The following is a 27,023-nucleotide window of genomic DNA, read 5'->3' as shown; positions in this document are numbered from 1 at the left end:
CAATAATGACAGTATTATGAAAAGGATAGATTGCTGCTTACAATATAGTGGAGATGTTCAATTACAGACAGGCACAACAGAAAAACTGCTAAACAAGTAAGTTTTCAGCCAAAAGGTCTCTGAAGCAGACAGCGTGCGTGTATGTGCGCGCGCCCACACACACACACATACACGTGCGCAAGCAACTGTACATGATAGGAGAAGCAATCTGGTTGATGATGGAAAGGTGGAGGCTGGGGTGGGGAGGGGGAGGGATAGGAAGATAGGGCTGGGGGACAACAGAGTGCTGCTTGTGGGGGCGTATAGGGACATGGCGGAGAGAGTTTAGGGCAACTAGGCTCAGTCAGCAGATTAGACAGAGAACAGAGAGGGGTGGGAGAACGGAGTGGAAGAGGAGAGAAGTGTAAATACTGTGGGTGTGTCAGTGGAATAGAAGGCCGTGTAGTGCTGGAGTGGGAACAGGGAAGTGGATAGATGGGAAGGGACCCCATCCCTTCCACTCTTTCTCTTCTCTGATTCCAGTTTGCTCACACTGACCTCACCTGCTCAGTCACACTCCATCCGTAAAATTCTCCTTCAGTTCAATCCCAAACTCCTGTATCCCATTTCTCACAAGGAAGCTCTAGCCCTCCAGGAACTAGAGCACCAAGCACACCACCACCTCAAGAAACCCCCCCAGCCTCCTCGCCTCCTGCTCCTGTCCACCAACTCTACACGTAGAACCTTGCCTCGTCATCATTCCTCAAATCCCTCAATATACAAGCTAACCTTACATCCACAGAGAGAACCTCAATCCACCACCTAAAATAATCGGGGAAGGACTCAAACAGCTATCAGTCATCCACCTACAACTCTGCCACAGTGATTCCATTCCAGAAATGCAACAGGATTTCCAGTCTCTCCTCAAATCCTTAAACCCATCCCAACACATCTTCCCAGAGTCTCTCTCTCTCTCTCTCTCTCTCTCTCTCTCTCTCTCTCTCTCTCTCTCTCTCTCTCTCTCTCTCTCTCTCTCTCTGCTCTTGTAAACCTTCAGCCAATTGCATGCATCCTATCCTCCTCCACTGGCACTCTTCACATCCTGTTCGTGTACCACACAGTGCCCTTCTCATCATAATTGCTGCCACCTCCCTTTACATTACTGAGTGAGGTGGCGCAGTGGTTAGCACACTGGACACGCATTTGGGAGGACAACGGTTCAACCCCGCTTCCAGCCATCCTGATTTAGGTTTCCATGTTTTCCCCAAATCGCTTCAGGCAAATGCATGGGTGGTTCCTTTGAAAGGGCATGGCCAACTTCCCCATCCTTCCCTAATCTGATGGGACCGATGACTTCATTGTTTAGTCCCCTCTCCCAATTCAGCCAACTGACCATACCTTAATACTAAGATCCCTGATGCCCATGACCTTGGCACTATTGAACACTACCTTTCCCCAACACCTGATGCATTCCAAACCTAAAACCTGCTTCCTGGTCACCATTACCAACCTCACCCACAGTTACTTCACCTTTGAAAGAAGCACCTACAAACAAATTTGTGGTGCAGCAATAAGCACACACTTGGTACCATCCTATGTCAAGTTACACCAGTACCTCTTTCTATGAGGGTAAGTCAATTATTATCCACAATTTAGTTATATTTTTGTTTATTTTGGTAGTACTGTCGTTTCACGTTGATGATGCATGATGCATGCTTTGTTTATTTGCTGTTGTATCTTTGCAATTTTCAAGCTGCTAGGTTAATTTCATTATCTCTGCTGTGCTGTTAATCATAGCTGCTCCACTGTCTATTTGCACCAAAGAAAGGCAACTTTCAGTGATCCGTTTTTTGTGGTCGGCAGGTATATCGGGCCTAAATTCATCAAAGACTTTCGGTACAATACGGGAACAGTGTTATGTCACAATGGAGTGTCTACGAATGGATTGAAAAATTCCGAAATGGTCGCACAAGTGTTACGCAGAATGAAGGAGCCAGATGACTGTTTACCGCCACAAATGAAGAAACCATTGAGCATTCACGTGAAATGATTCACTTAGACAATTAACTATTGACAAAGTGGCACATCGTCTGCAAATTAGTCACGGTATCCACAACAGACTTGGGTTTCATAAAGTTTGTGCAAGATGGATCCCCAAACAACTATCACAGTTGCATAAACAAATGCGCTAGGACATCTGCAAAAACCATTTGGATCGCTATGGCAACGAAGGGGATAACTTCTTAGACAGTATCATTACTGGTGGTGAAACATGGATCCATCATTATGAGTAAACGGCAGAGTATGGAATGGAAACATTCAAGTTCGCAGGAAAACTGATGCTTACAGTTTTTTGGGATGCACAAGGTCCAGTACTGGAACATTATGGGGAAAAGGGCAAAACAATAAACAGTGTACGTTACAATAAGATGCTTATTGTCCAATGGTGTTGTGGTGCTGCACAGCAATGCCCGTCCGCATACTGCTGCCCACATTGCTGAAATGGTCCAGAAACTCACATTTGAAGTACTGGATCATTCACCATATAGTCCCAATCTTGCCCCTTCTTACTGTTCTGACTATCATTTGTTTGGTCCACTCAAACAGGCATTAAGGGGCCATTGATTGGCCTCAGACAAAGCAGTGAAAGAAGTGGTGCATTCCTGGCTCGCAACTCGACTGAGAACCTTCTTTTATGAGGACATCAGGGAGCTTGTACAATGATGGATCAAGTGCATTGAAATGCAAGGAGACTGTCAAAAAATTAAGTTTTTGTAAGTTTCCTATTTGATTACAATAAAATTTTATAACTACTTTGACTTGCCCTCATACATCAAACCTACTGCCAATAACAAAGCATCCACTTTGACAGTTGCAACCCATTCCATACAAAGAAGTCCCTTCCACACAGCCTAACCACTCGAGTTCATCTCATCTGTAGTGATGCATAGTCCAGCTCCAAATATACCAAGGATCTCACTGAGGCCTTCACAGACCAAAATTACCCTCCCAACCTTGTTCAGAGACAGATCCCCCAAGCCTTCTCTCTCCAATCACCTACCATCTCCCACATACCCACTGTGCGATAACAAAGAAGCACTTCTCTCACGGTTCAGTACCACCCAGGACTGGAGCAAGTGAATCAGCTTCTCCAACAGGGTTTTGGCTGCCTCTCATTGCGACCTGAAATGTAGATTATCCTACCCACTAACCTTCCTACCCCTCCCAGAGTGATGTTCTTCTGCCCACTACACCTGCACAAGATCCTCGTCCATCTCTCCTCCCAACCCTTCACAACATAATTAATTTCTCTGTAGTAGACCTACTTGCAAGACCAGTACTATACATCCTCCTACCACCACCACCACCTACTCCAGTCCTGTCACAAGTATAACCTATACCTGTAAAAGAAGTTGTGTATATTACACCACTGCAACCACTTTGCTGCATTCTACATTGGCATGACAGCCAACAAGCTGGCTGTCCACATGAATGGCCATCTAAAAACTGTGACCAAGAAACACCACCACCCGGTTGCTGAGCACGCTGCCCAAAAAACGTTCTTCATGTCACTGACTGCTTCACAGCCTGTGCCATCTGGATCCTTCCTACCAACACCAGCTTCTCTGAACCGCACAGATCGGAACTCTCCCTGTAATATATCCTATGTTCCCATAACCTCGTGGTCCTCAACCATCATTAGTCACTGTCCTTCCCCCGCTCATCCTTCCCTGTACCCATTCCAGCACTAGCCTTCTATTCCACCAAAGCACCCACTGTCTTTTTACTCTTCTCTTTCTCCACACTCTTTTCCCACCCCTCCCCACCCTCCTCCTAATCTACTGACTACCCTACCCTCTCTCCATAATGTCTCTAAACGCTTCCACAAGAAGCACTTCGCCATCCCCCACCCCTTTCCTCCCATCCCTCCCCATCCCAGCCTCCTCCTTTCCATCACCAACCAAATTGCTTCAACCATCGTTCACAGTTGTTCGCAGTCTGGCCTCAGAGGCCAGAACAGTGGTCGTGTGTGCAAATTGTGTTTGTGTGAATATCTGTGTGTGTGTGTGTGTGTGTGTGTGTGTGTGTGTGTGTTTTACATACTCAAGAAGGCCTTTTGGCTGAAAGCTTACGTGTTTAGCAGTCTTTTTAAAAGCTTAGGTGTTTGGCAGTGTTTTTAAAAGCGTAGGCGTTTGGCAGTCTTTTTAAAAGCGTAGGCGTTTAGCAGTCTTTTTAAAAGTGTAGGCGTTTAGCAGTCTTTTTAAAAGCTTGTGTGTTCAGCAGTCCTTTTGTTGGGCCTGTTTGTGACTCTACATCTACACTACACGGTGAGTAGCAATCTATCCCTTTTATAATATTGTCATTAATTATGAGAAATGATTTTAAATTTAAATTCAGTATCCACCAACACTTAAAGATTTTTAGGATAATAGTGTTCTGCACATAGGAAGTTTAAAAAACTGAAAAATTTTATGGAACGAAACATGAAAACCTCCAAATCTCTAGAAAGATGCAGTAATAGCTACTATAGTATGTCTAGTAAGTGTATGCTGATCTGGTTATGTTTTTCTTACTGTACCAGGTGGAAGACTTGCTGTCAAGAATCTTGTGCAACTTCAGATCTGAGGTGTTCGGGGATGTATTCAGATCATTCATCTTTGGTGACGAAAGTGGGAGTGATGGACTGCTACAGATGAATCCACTGTATGAGTTCTGTTTTGCTTCTGGTGGTGGCGTGGAAGTGCGTGAAAGGGATGGTATTGTTAGTGCAAAAGGAGGCAAGATGCGTGTTCCCTCACCACCATCTGGCCGAGAGGCATTTGAGAACACTGCTGATTGTGTCTTTGAGCTCCTCAACAATGCTGACAAGACAGGAGAGATAACAACTAACTTGTTCCTTGCCTTGCTTCATGTCTTCTTTGAGCCTCTGGACAATGCACAAGATGATGGTTTGTTCTCTTTAAGTTTGAATTTCACAGTAATACTCTTGTTATTTAGTGTGTTGAGTGAAAAGAGGTTATGCTAGTATACAGGTAAGGTAACATTAGAGTAGTCTTCGTATTTGGAATATAAAGTTTACTGTATATTAGCCCTAAAGTAACACATTTTTGAATTTGATAATTCTGTGCCAAATTGTTTTGGGCATGAGAGCTCTTACTTGAATCCTTGCTGTCATTGCCTTGACCATAATATGACACACTTGCAGGCTGATTTAGTGGAGTGAAATACAAGCTGATTTAGCTGTATTTTGTAGTAGTTGTAATCAATGAGTTGTCACAATTACAGAACTTCTCTTCAGTGAAAGTAAATATGGGAAAAAAATAGAAAGAAACTTCCACATGGGAAAAATACATTAAAAACAAAGATTCCAAGACTTACCAAGCGGGAAAGCGCCCGTAGACAGGCACAATAAAATAACACACAAACACACACACAAAATTTCTAGCTTTCGCAACCAACGGTTGCTTCTTCAGGAAAGAGGGAAGGAGAGGGAAAGACGAAAGGATGTGGGTTTTAAGGGAGAGGGTAAGGAGTCATTCCAATCCCGGGAGCGGTAAGACTTACCGTAGGGGGAAAAAAGGACAGGTGTACACTCGCGCACATACACCCATGTGTGTGTGTGTGTGTGTGTGTGTGTGTGTGTGTGTGTGTGTGTGTACACCTGTCCTTTTTTCCCCCTACGGTAAGTCTTTCCGCTCCCGGGATTGGGATGACTCCTTACCCTCTCCCTTAAAATCCACATCCTTTCGTCTTTCCCTCTCTTTCCCTCTTTCCTGAAGAAGCAACCGTTGGTTGCGAAAGCTAGAAATTTTGTGTGTGTGTTTGTGTGTTATTTTATTGTGCCTGTCTACGGGCGCTTTCCCGCTTGGTAAGTCTTGGAATCTTTGTTTTTAATATATAAATATGGAAAAAGATAGATCAGGCAAATCATTTTGCAGCGAACTTCTCTTTCAATGCACTTTGGATTTCTCAGGAAAACTGGAGTGTTTTCCAAATTTAATTTGTAGTTATAATATTGATGCAAAGAATTGTCAAAAGTTCAAAACATTAATTTCATTTTCATGAGTAGTTTCTTGCCAACATCAAAGTTTATGACATTACAGAGCATCCACATGCAATAACTTCATAAATGAAGAAAACTTGTTCGTGTGTGTGGTCAAGTTGATATCATAGGCATGATGAAGAAACCAGTGAATGAAAATGTAGTAGTGGTTTATTCACATTTTTAAGATAAAACACATTCAAGTAATGTGAGTACAATGGAAATATTAATTCTCACTTTATATCGCAGGAGGTGCAACATCTTTCCCGAACCCTGCCACATGCCGCATCAAGGTACCAACAGAATGTGACAGTGAAAGAACTATTATAGCAGCACAGTTGCTCACTGCACTGTCAGAGAGTGACTATGTGAAGCAGAAAATTTTTAGCGATCCAAATTACTTGGTGCGGTATATTTTCTTTATATTGGAAAAAGATGCACGCCAGCTAGCAGAGCGGACAACGGTTGAGAATGGTGACGCTGCCAGTACAGTTTCTTCAGACTGTGATGACAGCCTGGATGAACACCTGTTCATTGTTCTCATGATCTTGAGTGTGGCTGTCAACAGTTCAGCCAACACTCCACTTGAAGGTGCTCTTTTTGAGAGCATTGTGGAACCACTGAAAATGATATGTGACACGGTGAGTAAAGCTACTGTAATGATTAGTGGTTTTTGTTTGAACACTAACTAAAATCATGAAAAATTGAAAAGTAAAACTTCCAGTTTAGAAGCATGTGAATATATAATGTGATCAAAAGTATTCAGACATCTGGCTGAAAAAGACTTAAAAGTTCGTGGCGCCCGCCATCGGTAATGCTGAAATTCAGTACTGTGTTGGGCCACCCTTTGCCTTGATGACAGCTTCCGCTCTCATAGGCATATGTTCCATCAGGTGCTGGAAGGTTTCTTAGGGAATGGTAGCCCAGTCTTCACGGAATGCTGCACTGAGGAGAGGTATCGATGAAGCCTACCACGAAGTTGGCGTTCGAAAACATCCCAAAAATGTTCTGTAGGATTCAGGTCAGGACTCTGTGCAGGACAGTCCATTACAGGGATGTTATTGTCATGTAAACACTCCGCCACAGGCCTTGGATTATGGACAGGTACTTGATTGTGTTGAAAGATGCATCAGCATCCCCCAAATGCTCTTCAACAGTGGGAAGCAAGAAGATACTTTAAAACATCAGTGTAGGCCTGTGCTGTGATAGTGCCATACAAAACAACAAGGGGTGCAATTACCCTCCATGAGAAACAAGACCACACCATAACATGACTGTCTCCGAATTTATTGTTGACACTGCACACGCTGGCAGATGATGATCACCGGGCAATCGCCATACCCACACCCTGCCATTGGATTGCCTCATGGTGTATCGTGATTTGTCACTCCACACAATTTTTTTCTACTGTTCAATTGTCCAATGTTTATGCTCCTTACACCAAGTGAGGTGTCATTTGCATATACCAGTGTAATGTTTGGCTTATGAGCAGCCGCTCGAATATGAAGCCAAGTTTTCTCGCGTCCTACCTAACTGTCATAGTACTTGCAGAGGATCCTGATGCAATTTGGAATTCCTGTGTGATGGTCTGGATAGATGTCTGCTTATTGCACATTACGATCCTCTTCAACTGTCGGTGGTCTGTCAGTCAACAGATGAGCTCATCCTATTCGCTTTTGTGCTGTACATGTCCCTTCACATCCCCACTTGACTATCACATTGGAAACAGTGCACCTAGGGATGTTTAGGAGTGTGGAAATCTCGTGTACAGACATACGGCACAAGTGACATCCAATCACCTGACCATATTTGAAGACCGTGAGTTCCGTGGAGCATTCATTCTGCTCCCTCACAATGTCTAATGACTGCTCAGGTCACTGATATGGTGTACCTAGTGCACCCAATATGAAAAACGTATGTTTTTGGGGGTGTCCAGATACTTTTGATCACATAGTGTATGTGAGAAATATTGCCAAGAAGGGATTTGTCTTTCTGCCTCAGATTTATATTTCCTTTTGTCTATGTAACAATAATAAAATCTTCCTTTTGAGTGATTCCAGAAATTAATAATGTCTCATCAGCTTCCCTGCCCTGAGCTGTCAGTTTCTTTCACTCACTGTAATCAGGTTTTTTCATAATAGTTTTATCCCTCAGAATACCCTGCATCAGACAGTTAATTTCATATATGTCACCAGTTAAAAATATTTGTAAACTTAGCCTTTATTTCTGGAAGGATTTGGGAGATTAGTCACTGTACTGACTGACACCTTCTTTTCTTATTCCACATCTTTGTTTCCAACAGTTTTCTTCGTGAAAGTGCTCATGCTATTTATTCCCGTACTGCAGCACTATAATCACTTTTCATGAGTTCTCATTCAGGGCAAATGGAAACAGGAAAGATAATGTGGTGGGTGGGAGGGAGGGAATGCCCACATGGCGGGGAAGGGGGGGGGGGGGTGGTTAGGTGACAGAAGTCATTACACGATCTGGACTTGGAAGGAATGGTATGGGCGATGAGAGTAGGGAAATGTTAAGTTGAAGCTCACAGCTGCAATCGGCGCTGACTTCGGTCGCGCAGCTTGAGGCTGTTGCCAATGGGCACCATTGTGGGGAGCCGGACTCGGGTATCACGGGGATGTCAACCTTGTCCCGTCTGTCCCCAGATCGGTCTGCCGCTGTGGTTGCCCCGGTTGCTGCCCGCAGTGGGGCTGAGCCCTCGCCTGTGGTTGATTGGGAGGTCGTTCCAAGGCGTGGCAGGCAGCGAAAGGCGTCCCCGGAGGCTGATCAGAAAGCCTCCCCGGCGCGTCTGACAAACAGGTTTCAGGCACTGTCTCTGGCTGAGCCAGATGCAGCTGCCTGCCCTGTTTCAGAGGATCATTCTCAGCCTTCAAGGTCCGGGCAATCGCAGAGGGTGGGATTACTGGTAGTTGGGAGCTCCAATGTTAGGCGCGTAATGGGGCCCCTTAGGGATACGGCGGCTAAGGAGGGGAAGAAATCCAGTGTGCACTCCGTGTGCACTCCGGGAGGAGTCATTCCTGATGTGGAAAGGGTCCTTCCGGATGCCATGAAGAGCACAGGGTGCAGCCAGCTGCAGGTGGTGGCACATGTCGGCACTAATGACGTGTGTCGCTTTGGATCTGAGGAAATTCTCTCTGGATTCCAGCGGCTATCTGATTTGGTGAAGGCTGCCGGTATTGCTTACGAGATGAAGGCAGAGCTCACCATCTGCAGCATCGTTGACAGAACCGACTGCGGACCTTTGGTGCAGAGCCGGGTGGAGGGTCTGAATCAGAGGCTCAGACGGTTTTGCGACCGTATTGGCTGCAGATTCCTTGACTTGCGCCATAGGGTGGTGGGGTTTCGGGTTCCGCTGAATAGGTCAGGAGTTCACTACACTCAGCTGGCGGCTACACGGGTAGCGGAGGCTGTGTGGCGTGGACTGGGCGGTTTTTTAGGTTAGAAGGCCTCGGGAAAGTGCGGGATGGGCTGCAATGTCAAAGGGTGCTTGGCAATTACAGGACGTGCTTGGATCAAGGAACAGTCAGAATTATAGTTGTAAATTGTTGTAGTTGCACTGGAAAAGTCCCTGAGCTTCAAGCGCTAATAGAAAGCACAGAAGCTGATATCGTTATAGGTACAGAAAGCTGGCTAAAGCCTGAAATAAGTTCTGCAGAAATTTTTACGAAGTCTCAGACGGTGTTCAGGAAAGATAGATTAGGCAGAATTGGTGGTGGAGTGTTTGTGTCTGTCAGTAGTGGTTTATCTTGTAGTGAAGTCGAAGTAGATACTCCGTGCGAATTGGTGTGGGCGGAGGTTATACTTAACAGCCGAATTAAGTTAATAATTGGCTCCTTCTACCGACCCCCAGACTCCGATGATACAGTTGCGGAACAGTTCAGAGAAAGTTCGAGTCTCGTAACAAATAAATACCCCACTCATACGGTTATAGTTGGTGGGGACTTCAACCTACCCTCGGTATGTTGGCAAAAATACTTGTTCAAAACCGGTGGTAGGCACAAAACGTCTTCCGAGATTGTCCTAAATGCATTCTCCGAAAATTATTTCGAGCAGTTAGTCCACGAACCCACGCGAATTGTAAATGGTTGCGAAAACACACTTGACCTCTTGGCCACAAACAATCCAGAGCTGATAGAGAGCATCATGACTGATACAGGGATTAGTGATCACAAGGTCATTGTAGCTAGGCTCAATACCATTTCTTCCAAACCCATCAGAAACAAACGCAAAATAATTTTATTTAAAAAAGCGGATAAAGTGCCACTAGAAGCCTTCCTAAAAGACAATTTCCATTCCTTCCGAACTGACTATGCGAATGTAGACGAGATGTGGCTCAAATTCAAAGATATAGTAGCAGCAGCAATTGAGAGATTCATACCTCATAAATTGGTAAGAGATGGAACGGATCCCCCGTGGTACACAAAAAAGGTCTGAACGCTGTTGCAGAGGCAACGGAAAAAGCATGCGAAGTTCAGAAGAACGCGAAATCCCGAAGATGGGCTAAAATTTACAGACGCGCGAAATTTGGCACGTACTTCGATGCGAGATGCCTTTAATAGGTTCCACAATGAAACATTGTCTCGAAATTTGGTAGAAAATCCGAAGAAATTCTGGTCGTATGTAAAATACACAAGCGGCAAGACGCAGTCAATACCTTCGCTGCGCAGTGCCGATGGTACTGTTATCGACGACTGTGCCGCTAAAGCGGAGTTATTGAACACAGTTTTCCGAAATTCCTTCACCAAGGAAGACGAATGGAATATTCCAGAATTTGAAACGCGAACATCTGCTAGCATGAGTTTCTTAGAAGTAGATACCTTAGGGGTTGCGAAGCAACTCAAATCGCTTAATACGGGCAAGTCTTCAGGTCCAGATTGTATACCGATTAGGTTCCTTTCAGATTACGCTGATACTATAGCTCCCTACTTAGCACTCATATACAACCGCTCGCTCACCGATAGATCTGTACCTACAGATTGGAAAATTGCGCAGGTCGCACCAGTGTTTAAGAAGGGTAGTAGGAGTAATCCATTTAACTACAGACCTATATCATTGACGTCGGTTTGCAGTAGGGTTTTGGAGCATATACTGTATTCAGACATTATGAACCACCTCGAAGGGAACGATCTATTGACACGTAATCAGCATGGCTTCAGAAAACATCGCTCTTGTGCAACGCAGCTAGCTCTTTATTCGCACGAAGTAATGGCCGCTATCGACAGGGGATCTCAAGTTGATTCCGTATTTCTAGATTTCCGGAAAGCTTTTGACACCGTTCCTCACAAGCGACTTCTAATCAAGCTGCGGAACTATGGGGTATCGTCTCAGTTGTGCGACTGGATTCGTGATTTCCTGTCAGGAAGGTCGCAGTTCGTAGTAATAGACTGCAAATCATCGAGTAAAACTGAAGTGATATCAGGTGTTCCCCAGGGAAGCGTCCTGGGACCTCTACTGTTCCTGATCTATATAAATGACCTGGGTGACAATCTGAGCAGTTCTCTTAGACTGTTCGCAGATGATGCTGTAATTTACCGTCTAGTAAGGTCATCCGAAGAGCAGTATCAGCTGCAAAGCGATTTAGAAAAGATTGCTGTATGGTGTGTCAGGTGGCAGTTGACGCTAAATAACGAAAAGTGTGAGATGATCCACATGAGTTCCAAAAGAAATCCGTTGGAATTCGATTACTCGATAAATAGTACAATTCTCAAGGCTGTCAATTCAACTAAGTACCTGGGTGTTAAAATTACGAACAACTTCAGTTGGAAGGACCACATAGATAATATTGTCGGGAAGGCGAGCCAAAGGTTGCGTTTCATTGGCAGGACACTTAGCAGATTCAACAAGTCCACTAAAGAGACAGCTTACACTACACTCGTTCGTCCTCTGTTAGAATATTGCTGCGCGGTGTGGGATCCTTACCAGGTGGGATTGACGGAGGACATCGAAAGGGTGCAAAAAAGGGCAGCTCGTTTTGTATTATCGCGTTATAGGGGAGAGAGTGTGGCAGATATGGTAAGCGAGTTGGGATGGAAGTCATTACAGCATAGACGTTTTTCGTCGCGGCGAGACCTTCTTACGAAATTTCAGTCACCAACTTTCTCTTCCGAATGCGAAAATATTTTGTTGAGCCCAACCTCCATAGGTAGGAATGATCATCAAAATAAAATAAGAGAAATCAGAGCTCGAACAGAAAGGTTTAGGTGTTCGTTTTTCCCGCTCGCTGTTCGGGAGTGGAATAGTAGAGAGATAGTATGATTGTGGTTCGATGAACCCTCTGCCAAGCACTTAAATGTGAATTGCAGAGTAGTCATGTAGATGTAGATGTAGATGTAGATGTAGATGTAGGAAACAGGTTAGCAGATGTTTAGGTCAGGGGGGATTACTAGAGCGGAATGCAGGCAGGATGTGTTAAAGAGAGAATTCCATACTTGCATAGTTAATAAAGAAAAATTGTGCCAGAGAGAAGTATCCAAATGGCCTGCATAGCGAAGCAACTGTATGGTCAAGTTTGCTGTTTGCCATAGTTTGGCTGTGGCCATTCATGGGAGTTGACAGTTGGTTACCTAACATGCCCACAAACAGTGATACACAGTAATTGCAGCATAACTGATATACAACAGGGCAGCTTTCACATGTAGCCCTACCTTTTATTGGGCTGGAGATTTCTGTGTCTGAACTGCAGTAGTGCAGGTGTGTGGATGTGTGGGACAGATCTTGCATTTGGGCTGAGTGCAAGGGAATGATCCTTGGGTGCAGAACAGGATTGGACTAGAAATGGACAAAGATATTCTGTAGGTTGAGTGGGTGGTGGAACTCCACTTTGGGGATGTTGGTAATATGTTGCATAGGATATCCCTTATCTCAAAGCACAATGATAGGTAGTCGAAGACCAGATGAAGGATGTGGTTGAGCTTTACAGGGCCAGGGTGATACTGGGTGATCAGAAGAGTGCTGCTTGGTGCCTGTATAACAGGTTTATTGGCATCATAGGATGGGGTTGCACAGGAGGTTTGTTTATGAATGGGCTGGATAGGATATTGTCTATCAGTGCAGACTCCGATAATTGTGTCACTATATTTAGAAAGCTCCTGTTTTCAACTGCAGATACAGTGTCCATGAGTGATGAGGCTGTAAGGAAGACATGTTTTGATGTGGAACATGTGACAACTGTCAGAGTGGAGACCCTGTGTTGGTGTTTGGTGTGCTTGATATGAACATGTGTATTTATGAAGCCATCGAGTGGTGGGGATCAACATATGGGAAGGTGATAGGTTGAGATGAGAACCAGATGAAGTGGATTTGGGAGCATGTGTTGAGGTTATTGAGGAAAGAACAAAGGTTGCCCTTCTCATGATACCAGATCATGAAAATGTCATCAGTGAATCTGGACCTGGTAAGGGGTTTTATAAGTAGACTGGATAGGAAGGATTTCTCCAGATGAACCATAAATAAGTTGGCATAGGAAGGTGACATGCGAGTACCTATGGCAGTACCATGGGTTTCGTTTATAGATTTTGGCTTTGTAAGTGAAATAATTGTGATTCAGGATGTGGTTGATTAGGAGAGAGGTGGTTGGTTTGGTGTCAGGACAATGTTTGAGAAGATAGGGGGTTGTTGGCGTATGAGGATGTCAGATCCACAGTGACCAACAAGAAGTATGGTGGTTAATGGGACAGTAACTGTGGATAGGCAGTGAAAGATATGAGCAGTCTCTTGAATGTAGGATTTGAGGCTAAGGACAGTAGTTTGGAGGTGCTGCACAAGAGTGTCAGAGGTTTGTTCTGTAGAAGCATTATACCCTGATACAATGTGATGGCCATTAGGGATACGTGTAGGGTTGGGTCATTGGAGTTTGGGGAGTAAGTAAAGGTAGGAGAACTTGGGGGTTCCTGGTGTAAGAAAAGGAACTCAAGTTTTGGGGTGCACCTGATGCCTTATGGAATTACTGGAGATCATGTTGGACTTCTGGGAATGGATCATGATCATAAGGTTTGTATGCAGAGATATCAGAAAGTTGGTGGAGAACCTCATCCACATAGTCTCTACAGTTCATGATCACTATGGTGGAGCCTTTGTAGCAGTAAGGGCAATAATGTCTGGACTGGCTTTCAAGTTACGGATAGTTGTGTGTTCTGCAGGAATGGTGTTGGTCTCACTGGAGAGGAATTTAGGAAAGGGGGGTGAGAACATATTAAAAGTGAGGAATTCCTGAAAGATTGCTGGGAAGAGGGTGTAAGGAGGGGAGGATTACAGTTCAGTGAAGTTCAAACTGTTTAAATAGAGGTTATGTATATGGGGTGTGTGCCAAAGAAATATTTCCACTGCAACAAACAAGTAAAGAAAAGAATACTGTTTATGAATCCAGCATGGGTAAACACAGGTTTTGTGCAAAAAGTTAGGCCTTTAGAAAATACTGGAACTTCTACAGGGATCAGAGTCCTGGCAAGAATTTTGACAACTGTGTTATGGGATTGGTGTTAAAAAGCAGTGTGTTTCAACGATGCTGGAGGTAGTTTTTGGAGATGTACAAGGTAGAGTAAGTTAGTAAGGCATAGTCAGGAAGCCATGAAGGGTTTGTGGGGAGGTTTGGATCAGAATGTCCCTCCCACTCCCCCTCCCTCCCACTCCCCCCTCCCTCCCACTCCCCCTCCCTCCCACTCCCCCCTCCCTCCCACTCCCCCTCCCTCCCACTCCCCCCTCCCTCCCACTCCCCCTCCCTCCCACTCCCTCCCACTCCCCCTCCCTCCCACTCCCCCTCCCTCCCACTCCCCCTCCCTCCCACTCCCCCTCCCTCCCACTCCCCCTCCCTCCCACTCCCCCTCCCTCCCACTCCCCCTCCCTCCCACTCCCCCTCCCTCCCACTCCCCCTCCCTCCCACTCCCTCCCCCTCACTCCCCCTCCCTCCCCCTCCCACTCCCCCTCCCTCCCCCTTCCACTCCCCCTCCCTGCCCCTCCCACTCCCCCTCCCTCCCACTCCCCCTCCCAACCCCTCCCTCCCAACCCCTCCCTTCCCTCCCTCCCTCCCACTAGCCCTCCCTCCCAACCCCTCCCTCCCACCCCCTCCCTCCCACTAGCCCTCCCTCCCACCCCCTCCCTCCCCTCCCTCCCACTCCCCCTCCCTTCCCTCCCCTCCCTCCCACTCCCCCTCCCTTCCCTCCCCTCCCTCCCTCCCACTCCCCCTCCCTTCCCTCCCCTCCCTCCCACTCCCCCTCCCTTCCCTCCCCTCCCTCCCACTCCCCCTCCATTCCCTCCCCTTCCTTCCCTTCCCTCCCCTCCCTCCCACTCCCCCTCCCTTTCCTCCCCTCCCTCCCACTCCCCCTCCCTTCCCTCCCCTCCCTCCCACTCCCCCTCCCTTCCCTCCCCTCCCCCTCCCTTCCCTCCCCTCCCCTCCCTCCCACTCCTCCTCCCTTCCCTTCCCTCCCCTCCCTCCCACTCCTCCTCCCTTCCCTTCCCTCCCCTCCCTCCCACTCCTCCTCCCTTCCCTTCCCTCCCCTCCCTCCCACTCCTCCTCCCTTCCCTTCCCTCCCCTCCCTCCCACTCCTCCTCCCTTCCCTTCCCTCCCCTCCCTCCCACTCCCCCTCCCTTCCCTCCCTCCATTTATTCCATGTCCTCTCATTACAAGAGTTGCTCCACCTGTGCAGTTTGATGCGTTCGCACATTGTCATCCATAAAAATGAAGCCAGGGCTGAATGCATTTCTGTAAAGACACCCATGAGGAAGGATTAGTTTCACAATAATTTTGACTGGTGAGTGTATCATGTTCAAAGATTTGGAAGTCAGTAAACAAGGCAACATTATGCCTCCCACATTGTAACATGTAGACCACCAAAGCAATCATGCTTAAGTTCTGGGCACCTTTTGTACCCTCATATGGCTAGAGGTGGAAACATGTTTTCTAGAATAATACATAAAGAAAGATGAAAGGTTTAATAGTAAGCTTAAAAACCACACTAAATATCTTGAACTATTGAAGTGTCTATTTTATAAAAACGTTGACATTGTATAGTAGAAATCTGTCCATATGTAACATATGGAATATCTTTGTAGGTCTTTGTACATCATTTCTCCCATCCTGCAAGTGCATTCACTAGTGTAATATGAAGCAGGTACCTTATGCTTTATCCTATCCTGATAAATGTTTTGTATGTACCTCTTCTTTTTTACCCTGGGGAAAGTTTTAATATTAAAAACAGATAGTAGTGATTTACTGTATGACGAACTAATGTGATTCTGGTTTATATTTCTGCAGGTTGCAAATGAGGAACTACGCCACCTGGCCAGTCAGATCTACAACAAGGTTGTGACACATGGTGTTATTACTGAAAGCACAGTTGAACCAATTGAGGATGTCCCCGCTAAAACAGAGAAGCAAGCTGATGAGCAGCAGCAACCGCCACCTACCACCAACAAGAACAAGAAGAAAGCTGCTCTGGCAGAGGGTAAGAAGGCAGCTGATCGTATGCTAGCCTTCAGTAACAAGGATGGCCAGAAGAACGGAGAGAAAAAGACGAACAATGCTGGGGAGAAAGATAAAGGCGGAAAACCAAAAGATGGCAAAGCTGCATATCTCAAAGCTGTTGTGGAGACTTATGATCCCTTAATACCTGTACGTGGTCATGGCCTACTGGAGCTTACGAGGCTCATACTTTCAGGGGACAAGGAGGCTCGCCGCAACAAAGAGGAAATCTTTGTAATATTTCAGGTATCTGGCTAATTTGTTTTACATATGCTTTAGGAAATAGTTGTCTCATCTGTAATAAAATTATACTAATTGCTAACATGGGTCATGAATAGTTTTTATCATACTTAATTCTCACATCTTAGCTTGTCTATACTAACAATAAATCTGTAAAACTGTCATGTCTGTCTGAAAACTTTTCTCTAAACTACTGGATGATATTTTATGGCGTTTCACAGGTAATTTGAGCATAGATTGGGGTGTTGTATAAGCTTTAGTTCATTAGAGTTGGATCTCAGAAAAAAATATCATAAGTGAAAATTATCCATACTAATATTATAAATGCGGAAGTAACTATCAGTTATGCTTTCAGAACTAACCTGCTGTGCCAATTTTGATGAAATTCGGTATGGGAACAGCTTGACCCTGAGGAAGAACACGGGCTACTTTATAAATTGTGTAGTTCAAAATACTTATCAACTTGAAGAATATCACACGAGTGGGAAACAATATTTACTCTTTGACTTTAGCCCTTTATCATACTTCTGAAAGCAAGGGGAAACTACAGCCGTAACTTTTCCCAAGGGAATGCAGCTTTACTGTATGGATAAATGGTGATGGCGTCCTCTTGGGTGAAATATTCCAGAGGTAAAATAGTCCCCCATTCGGATCTCCAGGTGGGGACTACTCAGGAGGACGTCGTTATCTGGAGAAAGAAAACTGGCGTTCTACGGATCGGAGCATGGAATGTCAGATCCCTTAATTGGGCAGGGGCAAATATAGTGGGAATTACTGAAGTTCGGTGACAGGAGGAACAAGACTTGTGGTCAGGTGAATACAGGGTTATAAATACAAAATCGAATAGGGGTAATGCAGGAGTAGGCTTTTAATAATGAATAAAACAATATGAGTGCGGGTAAGCTACTACGAACAGCATAGTGAACACATTATTGTAGCCAAGATAGATACGACGCCCATGCCTACCATAGTAGTACAAGTTCATATACCAATTAGCTCCACAGATGATGAAGAGATTGAAGAAATGTACAATGAGATAAAAGAAATTATTCAGATAGTGAAGGGAGACGAAAATTTAATAGTCATGTGTGACTGGAATTCGATAGTAGAAAAAGGGAGAGAAGGAAATGTAGGTGAATACAGATCGGGGCTAAGAAATGAAAGAGGAAGCCGCCTGGTATAATTTTGCACAGAGCATAACTTATTCATAGCTAACAGTTGGTTCAAGAATCATGATAGGAGGTTTTATATGTGGAAGACACCTGGCGGCACAGGGAGGTTTCAGGTAGATTATATAATGGTAAGACAGAGATTTAGGAACCATGTTTTAAATTGTAAGACGTTTCCAGGGGCAGATGTGGATTCTTACCACAATCTATTGGTTATGAAATGTAGATTAAAATTGAAGATACTGCAAAAAGGTTGGAATTTTAAGGTGATGGGACCTGGATAAACAGAAAGAACCAGAGGTTGTAGAGAGTTCAAGGGGACAAGAACGGGGAAAGAAATAGAGTAGAAAAAGAATGGGTAGCTTTGAGTGAGGAAATATTGAAGGCGGCAGAGGATCAAGCACGTAAAAAGATGAGGGCTAATAGGAATCCTTGGGTAACAGAAGATGAAAGGAGAAAATACACAAATGCAGTAAATGAAGCAGGCAGAAAGGAATGCAAATGTCTCAAAAATGAGATCGACAGGAATTGCAAAATGGCTAAGCAGGGATGGCTAGAGGACAAATGTAAGGATATAGAGGTGTATATCACTAGGGGTAAGGTAGACACCGCCTACAGGAAAATTAGAGAGACCTTTGGAGAAAAGAGAACCACTTCTATGAATATCAAGAGCTCAGATGGAAACCCAGTTCTAAGCATAGAAGGGAAAGCAGAAAGGTGGAAGGAGTATATGGAGGGTCTATACAAGGACAATGTACTTGAGGACAATATTATGGAAATGGAAGAGGATGTAGATGAAGATGAAATGGGAGATACGATACTGTGTGAAGAGTTTGACAAAGCACTGAAAGACCTAAGTTGAAACAAGGCCATTGAATTAGACAACATTCCATTACAACTGCTGGTAGCCTTGGGAGAGCCAGCCCTGACGAAACTCTACCATCTGGTGAGCAAGATGTATGAGACAGGGGAAATACCCTCAGTCTTCAAGAAGAATATAATAATTCCATTCCTAAAGAAAGCAGGTGTTGACAGGTGTGATAAATTGCCGAACTATCAGTTTAATAAGTCACGGCTGCAAAATACTAACACGAATTCTTTACAGACAAATGGAAAACGTAGGAGAAGCTGACCTTGGGGGAAGTTCCATGGAAATGTTGGAACGCATGAGGCAATATGGACCCTATGACTTACCTTAAGATAGATTAAGGAAAGGCAAACCTACTTTTCTAGCATTTGTAGACTTAGAGAAAGCTTTTGACAATGTTGACTGGAATACTCTATTTCAAATTCTGAAGGCAGCAGGCGTCAAATATAGGGAGCAAAAGGCTATTTACAGTTTGTGTAGAAACCAGATGGCAGTTACAAGCGTAGAGGGGCATTAAAGGGAAGCAGTGGTTGGGAAGGGAGTGAGAGAGGGTTGTAGCCTATCCATGATGTTATTAGATCTGTATATTGAGCAAGAAGTAAAGGAAACAAAAGAAAAATTTGGATTAGGAATTAAAATCCATGGAGAAGAAATAAAAACTTTGAGGTTCGCCGATGACATTGTAATTCTGTCAGAGACAGCAAAGGACCTGGAAGAGCAGTTGAACGGAATGGATAGTGTCTTGAAAGGAGGATAGAAGATGAACATCAACAAAAGCAAAACGAGGATAATGGAATGTAGTTGAATTAAAGTGGGTGATGCTGAGAAATTAGGAAAGGAGACACTTAAAGTAGTAAAGGAGTTTTGCTATTTAGGGAGCAAAATAACTGATGACGTTCGAAGTATAGAGTATATGAAGTATAGACTGGCAGTGGTAAGGAAAGCGTTTCTGAAGAAGAGAAATTTGTTAGCATCAAATATAGATTTAAGTGTCAGGAAGTCGTTGCTGAAAGTATTTGTACGGAGTGTAGCCACGTATGGAAATGAAACATGGACGATAAATACACTACTGGCCATTAAAATTGCTACACCAAGAAGAAATGCAGATGATAAAAAGGTGTTCATTGGACAAATATATTATACTAGAACTGACATGTGATTACATTTTCACGCAATTTGGGCGCATAGATCCTTAGAAATCAGTACCCAGAACCACCACTTCTGGCCATAACAACAGCCTTCATATGCCTGGGCATCGAGTCAAACAGAGCTTGGATGGCATGTACAGGTATAGCTGCCCATGCAGCCTCAACACGATACCACAATTCATCAAGAGTAGTGGCTGGCGTATTGTGATGAGCCAGTTGCTCAGCCACCATTTTCAGTTGGTGAGAGATCTGAAGAATGTGCTGGCCAGGGCAGCAATCTACATCTACATCTACATTGAACATCTTCTGTATCCAGAAAGGCCCGAACAGGAGCTGCAACATGCAGTCGTGCATTATCCTGCTGAAACGTAGGGTTTCGCAGGAATCGAATGAAGGGTTGAGCCACGTGTCGTAACATATCTGAAATGTAATGTCCACTGTTCGAAGTGCCGTCAAGAGAACAAGAGGTGACCAAGACGTGTAACCAATGGCACCCATACCATCAATCCGGGTAATACACCAGTATGGCGATGACGATTACACGCTTCCAATGTGCGTTCACCGCGATGTCGCCAAACATGGATGCGACTATCATGATGCTGTAAACAGAACCTGCATTCATCAGAAAAAATGATGTTTTGGCCTTCGTCCACCCAGGTTCGGCATTGACTACACCATCGCAGGCACTCCTGTCTGTGATGCAGCGTCAAGGGTAACTGCAGCCATGGTCTCTGAGCTGATAGTCCATGCTGCTGCAAACATCGTCAAGCTGTTGATGCAGATGGTTGTTGTCTTGCAAACGTCCCCATTGTTGACTCAGGGATCGAGTCGTGGCTGCAAGATCCATTACAACCCTGTGGGCAAGATGCCTGTCATCTCGACTGCTAGTGATACGAGGCCGTTGGGATCCAGCACAGCGTTCCGTATTACCCTCCTGAACCCACCAATTCCATATTCTGCCAACAGTCATTGGATCTTGACCAACAGTCATTGGATCTTGACCAACAGTCATTGGATCTTGACCAACAGTCATTGGATCTTGACCAACAGTCATTGGATCTTGACCAACAGTCATTGGATCTTGACCAACAGTCATTGGATCTTGACCAACTCGAGCATCAATGTCACGATACTATATACAGCAATCGTGATAGGCCACGACCCGACCTCAATCAAAGTCTGAAACGTGATGGTACACATTTCTCCTCCTTACATGAGGCATCACAACGTTTCACCAGGCAACGCTATTTGACTGCTGTTTGTGTATGAGAAATCGGTTGAAAACTTTCCTCATGTCAGCACGTTGTAGATGTCGCCACCAGTGCCAGCCTCGTGTGAATGCTCTGAAAAGCCAATCATTTGCATATCACAGCATCTTCTTCCTGTCGGTTAAATTTCGCGTCTGTAGCAAGTCGTCTTCGTGGTGTAGCAATTTTAATGGCCAGTAGTGTAGTTTAGACAAGAAAAGAATAGAAGCTTTTGAAATGTGGTGCTACAGAAGAATGCACATATCTAATCAGGAGGTACTGAATAGAGTTGAGGAGAAGAGAAATTTGTGGCACAACTTGCCTAGAAGAAGGAATCAGTTGGTAGGACATATTCTGAGGCATCAAGGGATCACCAATTTAGTAACGGAGTGCAGCGTGAAGGGTAAAAATCATAATAGTGGGAGACCAAAAGATGAATACACTAAGCAGATTCAGAAGGATGTAGGATGAAGCAGCTTGCACAGGATAGAGTAGCATGGAGAGCTGCATCAAACCAGTTTCTGGGCTGAAGACGACAACAACACATTTGTGAAAATGGTTTTATTGGTTGATATGTGCTACATGATGTGATAGTCATTAATACAATGCTTACAGCCTTCAATGTGTTTAATCCATACTTCCACAGTATTTCTTACATAATGTAGCTTTATGCATAGAAGCCCACTCCTGCCCATGCCCTTCTGTATGCTCTGCTTGGCAGTGATGCTGTGCATGTTGAGGCATTGTGCTTTGGGATAGCTCTTCATTGGTGCATTTATTTTCACAATGCTTGTAATTTAAATTGTAACAACCAGAAAAAAAGTTTCCTTAGAAACAAAAATTGCATTCACAAAACTTTGTTTATTGGTACTTAGTTGCATAAACTTCATAACCTAAGGTAAACACACTACAAATGCAGGAGTGACACTGACAAAAAAAGAAAAAATACATTGAATTCAGTATTTTGGCATGTAAATAACCAGATTAGATGAATAGTGTAGTGACATAAGAACAGTATTTATGTAAACTTGTAAAATTTGTTGGTGGTTACCCTAGTGGGAAATGAGCCAAGAAGACCAGATGGAAAAAAGGTATTTAACAAGAGGAGCAGGGGAAGAGGTAAGTGAATAATGACAGAGATGAAAGGAAAAGTGTGGTAAACAGAAACTGTGAAAGATGAAAGGGCGTACAAAAAATCTAGAGGACAATATAGAAATCACATGGTGCCAGAAGAGACATACCAAAATTCAGGCATCTTCTGTTTGGTGGGCTACCAAAATTATCCAAGATGAACTTGCACATGACTCATTTGAATTGATAGAAATTGGGAATGTTTCACCTAACTGAGCTATATGCAAGGTTGAAAATCTCAGAATTGTCTTATGAAAGTTTATAATTAGTAAATGTTTTAGAAACAGTATTGCCACGGATATATCTATAATGGTCTACATATTAAAAATTATGCTGAAGATGAAAGTATTGCTGGCGTGTTACACCTTAAGAGCATCATTAATTTATAAATTTCTCGCATAATTTTCTGCCTCTTTGGCTATATCAAACCATTCAGTTCGATTGTGCTGTCTTAGAGGGCCGTTTTACCCAAGGCAAATCAATTTAAAGTTGTATTCAGATAGTATATAAATTCTCCAGTTGTATGCTACTTTGAAAGTGTGTGTCACCATCTCGACTATACGTATTATCAGTTTGTGACCTATGCAGTGACTCAATCATCTACATCTACATCGACATATATACTCTGTAGTAGATAGATACAGAAGCAACTCACTAAGTGGCGGCAGGATAACACACATACAAAAAGTATTACAGCAGAAAACTTTGTGTATTCTTGTGCCACCCCTTGATGAGTAAATTTGGTATAAATCCAATTACACTATATTTTCAGAAATTGATTATTTTGGCACATTAACATTTATACTCTACGAGCCATCTTATCATCTATGCTGAAGGGTACTTCATGTGTCATAGTCACTACATACCACCCCCCCCACCACCACCACCACCACCACCACCACCAGCCCCACCACCCACCCCCCTGTTCTAGTCGCAAATGATTCGCATAAGAAAGACTGCCGGTAAGCCTCTGTGTTAGCTCGAATCTCTCTAATTTTATTTTCATGGTATTTTCGTGATATATTTATGACATGTAATCAAAAAGTATTGGGAATTTTATTTTAATTTTGTAGGCTTTTATACATCAGATTTTCAAAATTTTGTTACATTGTTGATATGTATGTTCCTGATATATGTTTTCATTTTCAATATTTGTAGTTTATTATTCAGTCAAAAAGATTGTGTGTGTTTTTAAGTGCTTGGAAAATTTTTACTTTTGAGAAAGAGGGATCAAAGAATTTGCATTAAGTTTTGCTTGAAAAATGAAATAAAGTGCAGCACCACATTCGAAAAGTTGACTTTGGCTTTTGGTGAACTTACTATGTGTAAGCCAAGAGTTTACGAATGGTATAAATGTTCCAAAGGAGGTCGAGAAGATATTGAAATCAACTACCGCCCTGGACGCCCTAGCACATTGATGACTGATGACAATATGGATGAAGTGAAGAAAACAGTCCTGGAAAATAGCCATATCACCATCAGACAATATGCCTGTGATGTTGGCATATCGTTTCCCTTATGCCAAGCAATTTTTCTGATAATTTTGTGCATGAAATGTGTAGCAGCAAAGTTTGTTCTGAAATTGTTGAATTTCAACCAAAAACGACGTTGCTTAGATATCGCTCAGGAATTGCTCAGTGAAGTAAACAATGATCCAAAACTTCTAAAGAAGGTTATATAACAGATGACACGGCATGGGTATATGGGTACAATGTAGAAACCAAGGCCCAATTGTCCCAGTGGAAATTGCCTGAAGAACTAAAAAAACCGAAAAAAAAGAGAGAAAGAAAAAAAAAATTGACAAGTTCAGTCACATATAAAGGTTCTTTTCACTGTTTTGTTCAATTACAATGGGATAGTGCATCACCAGTTCCTGCCTTGTGCTCGTAAGATCAATAAGGGACAAATAATACCTGGAAATTATGTGCAATTTGTGTGAAGCAACCCGAAGAAAATGACCAGAATTGTTGCAAAACCACTTGTGGAAATTGCCCCATGGTAATGCTCTCACTGAGTGAATTTAGAGACTCATTTGGAGTCTGGGTTTGCCATGAACACACTTTTTAGAAGTTCAGAATCGGACAGAAACCTGTAAATGGCTTGACAACATCCAGGACACAATTTTTGCTCCTCTTTGTGAATGTAGAGGCTGTTATCCCTCTGAGCCTGTAGATATTTACAGCAGGTAATGTGGCACATATGATGAATGGGATGTTCATCAGTTGACACCATGTGGAAATATGTAGCCCATACTGCACTTTTCATGTCACTTACACTGGATAGGTCCTGTCTGATAGCCTTGCCATAATACACTGCAAAGTGTCTGTCATCATCTTTGTAAGTCTGGTGTGTCCAGCAGCAGCTGGTTTGTTATTTCCTGGCAGATTAAAACTGTGTGCCGGACTGATACTCGAACTCGGGACCTTTGCCTTTCGCAGGCAAGTGCTCTACCAACTGAGCTACCCAAGCATGACTCACGCCCCATCCTCACAGCTTTACTTCTGCCAGTATCTTGTCTCCTACCTTCCAAACTTTACAGAAGCTCTCCTGCGAACCTTGCAGAACTAGCACTCCTGAAAGAAAGGATATTGCGGAGATATGGCTTAGCCACAGCCTGGGGAATGTTTCCAGAATGAGATTTTCACTCTGCAGCAAAGTGTGCGCTGATATGAAACTTCCTAGCAGATTAAAACTGTGTGCAGTACCTATGTGTACAGTTTTAATCTGTCAGGAAGTTTCATATCAGCGCACATCCCGCTGTAGAGTGAACATCGCATTCTGGTTTGTTATTGTTTCTAAGATACAGAACAGATTCACAGGCTATCTATAAAACCAAAGAGTATGTACCACACAACCTTATAAATGAATCTTGTGCAAGTTTGCTTGAAAGTAATCTACAGAATCGTTGCTCACTGAGCTAGTATTGCAGCGTTGCTTCAAAAAGTGGGCATGGCAGAATGGTTGCATCACACATGTAGTTATTCTTCAGGCACCACATATCCAATTTCATCATTAAAACTTTGGGAACTTACTGTTCATGAGTTCTGCTAATAAATAAAAATAAATTTGAAAATTCACATTGTCAGTCAATTTCATGAATGTCCTTCCTTAAAGTTATTTAATAACTCTTCTTTTGCCTTTTCAGTTTTTTCTACCACAAGAAAGTTAGTATAAGGCACTTAATACCTTATTCTCTCTTTTTCCATACAGCCCTTCCATGCTCGACATCCAATAATACAGTATTATCGATTAACCAATCCATGCCTAACAAGACCTCTAGGTTTAACCTAGGTACCACAAGCAACATTTGATAAAAGGAAGTGTGTTAATTATATAAGGAGCATTCAAAAAGAAATGAGCCAGAAGCATAATTACAGAAACCAGTACCTATGTGTTAGAAGTATTGACCCTGGCTGTTGAGACGCTTGTCCCACTTTGACACAAGATGGTGAATGGCTGTCTTATAAAATTCCTGGGGCTGCGACGTTAACCATTTCCACACATACAGCTGGACGTCATCATCAGAGGTGACTCGTTTGCCCCTCAGAGCCTTTTTAAGGGGACCAAAAATGGAATAATCACAGGGAGAGAGGCCGGACTGTATGGAGGATGGCCTAGAACCTTCCATTTGAATTTTTGCAGGAGTGCTATGACTGTGTTGGCTGTATGAGGCTTTGCATTGTCATGGAGCAGAATGACTCCAAGGGTGAAATTGCCTGGTCATGCAGGAATTTTATGGAAGAGCCATTCACTGCCTTGTGTCACAGTGGGACAAGTGTCTCAACAGCCAAGGTCAATACTTCTAACACACAGGTATTGGTTTCTGTAATTATGCCTCCGGCTCGTTTCTTTTTGAACGCCCCTTATTATAGACAGACAAGTTTCTTCCTTAAGATGCTTTCCCTTCTGCTCGATAATTCTGACAACAAACACTCTTTCTACTGGCTGTATGGGGCAAGGATACTTTTCTTCTGTTTACTGATAGTAATTCTCGTGATATTAATGACGTTTCACTTGCAGAAACTAAGGTAGTAACGACTTTCTTTCCAAAAATATCATCCACTACAGTTTGTTTTTCTTGTTTCTTGCAAATTTTGTTTACTCTTCTTCTATTAACTTGAAGAGTTAATTCTGTAAGGGCTACTACCACCTCTATATGACAGCCTACTGATCCGTGGTTACATCCTGAAGCCTGGCCACTGCCCCAGAACGTCTGTTGTTTTTTTAACTGTTGACTAGTCTGGAAATGACCAGTCAGTTGGTACAGTAGGACAAGAATTACTTATACTATTAGTATGAAATGCCTGTCTGATTACTCACTTCATTAGCTATCTAGCTTTTATTTTCCTTCCTTGCTTTCCAGTATTTACTTTCACTTTCTCTTTGAAATCTTGGTAGATACTGATCGCTTATTGCTGTCTGATTGATGATTTTGACTTTGTTTGTAGTCTCCTCCTTGTTTGTTCATTCATTGTATCAAGACCTTCAATAAATAGTAACAAATCATTCAGTCGTCCACTCTCAATACCATATTTATTTTTTTCACATGATAACATAACCTATGAACCAACACTTTAATCTAATGACAGTCCTCTGTGTAGGATCGTTGAAGTATGTGGATCTTGCTAGGTGTCACTGAGTATACTTCTTATAACAAGCCTGACTATTGTTATAGCATCTTGGGTTGAGTAGCTTGAGTGTTAATTTCTATTGGTACTACTACT

General features: G+C 43.5%; 1 protein-coding gene across 2 annotated transcripts in view; it reads left to right on the top strand.

Annotated features, from left to right (window-relative positions):
* LOC126335296 (transport and Golgi organization protein 6 homolog) overlaps positions 1 to 27,023 on the top strand; it is a 103,914-nt gene that overhangs the window by 72,202 nt on the left and 4,689 nt on the right. For both annotated transcript variants that reach the window (XM_049998392.1, XM_049998391.1), the window contains exons 9-11: positions 4,562 to 4,928; positions 6,272 to 6,663; positions 16,290 to 16,742. In XM_049998392.1, coding sequence (XP_049854349.1) covers positions 4,562 to 4,928; positions 6,272 to 6,663; positions 16,290 to 16,742 — 1,212 coding nt within the window. The remainder of the gene's footprint in view (positions 1 to 4,561; positions 4,929 to 6,271; positions 6,664 to 16,289; positions 16,743 to 27,023) is intronic.

This window comes from Schistocerca gregaria, chromosome 2 (genome assembly GCF_023897955.1).
Source record: "Schistocerca gregaria isolate iqSchGreg1 chromosome 2, iqSchGreg1.2, whole genome shotgun sequence".
In the NCBI taxonomy this organism is placed as follows: domain Eukaryota; kingdom Metazoa; phylum Arthropoda; class Insecta; order Orthoptera; family Acrididae; genus Schistocerca; species Schistocerca gregaria.
This window is presented reverse-complemented; position numbering and strand designations above follow the sequence as displayed.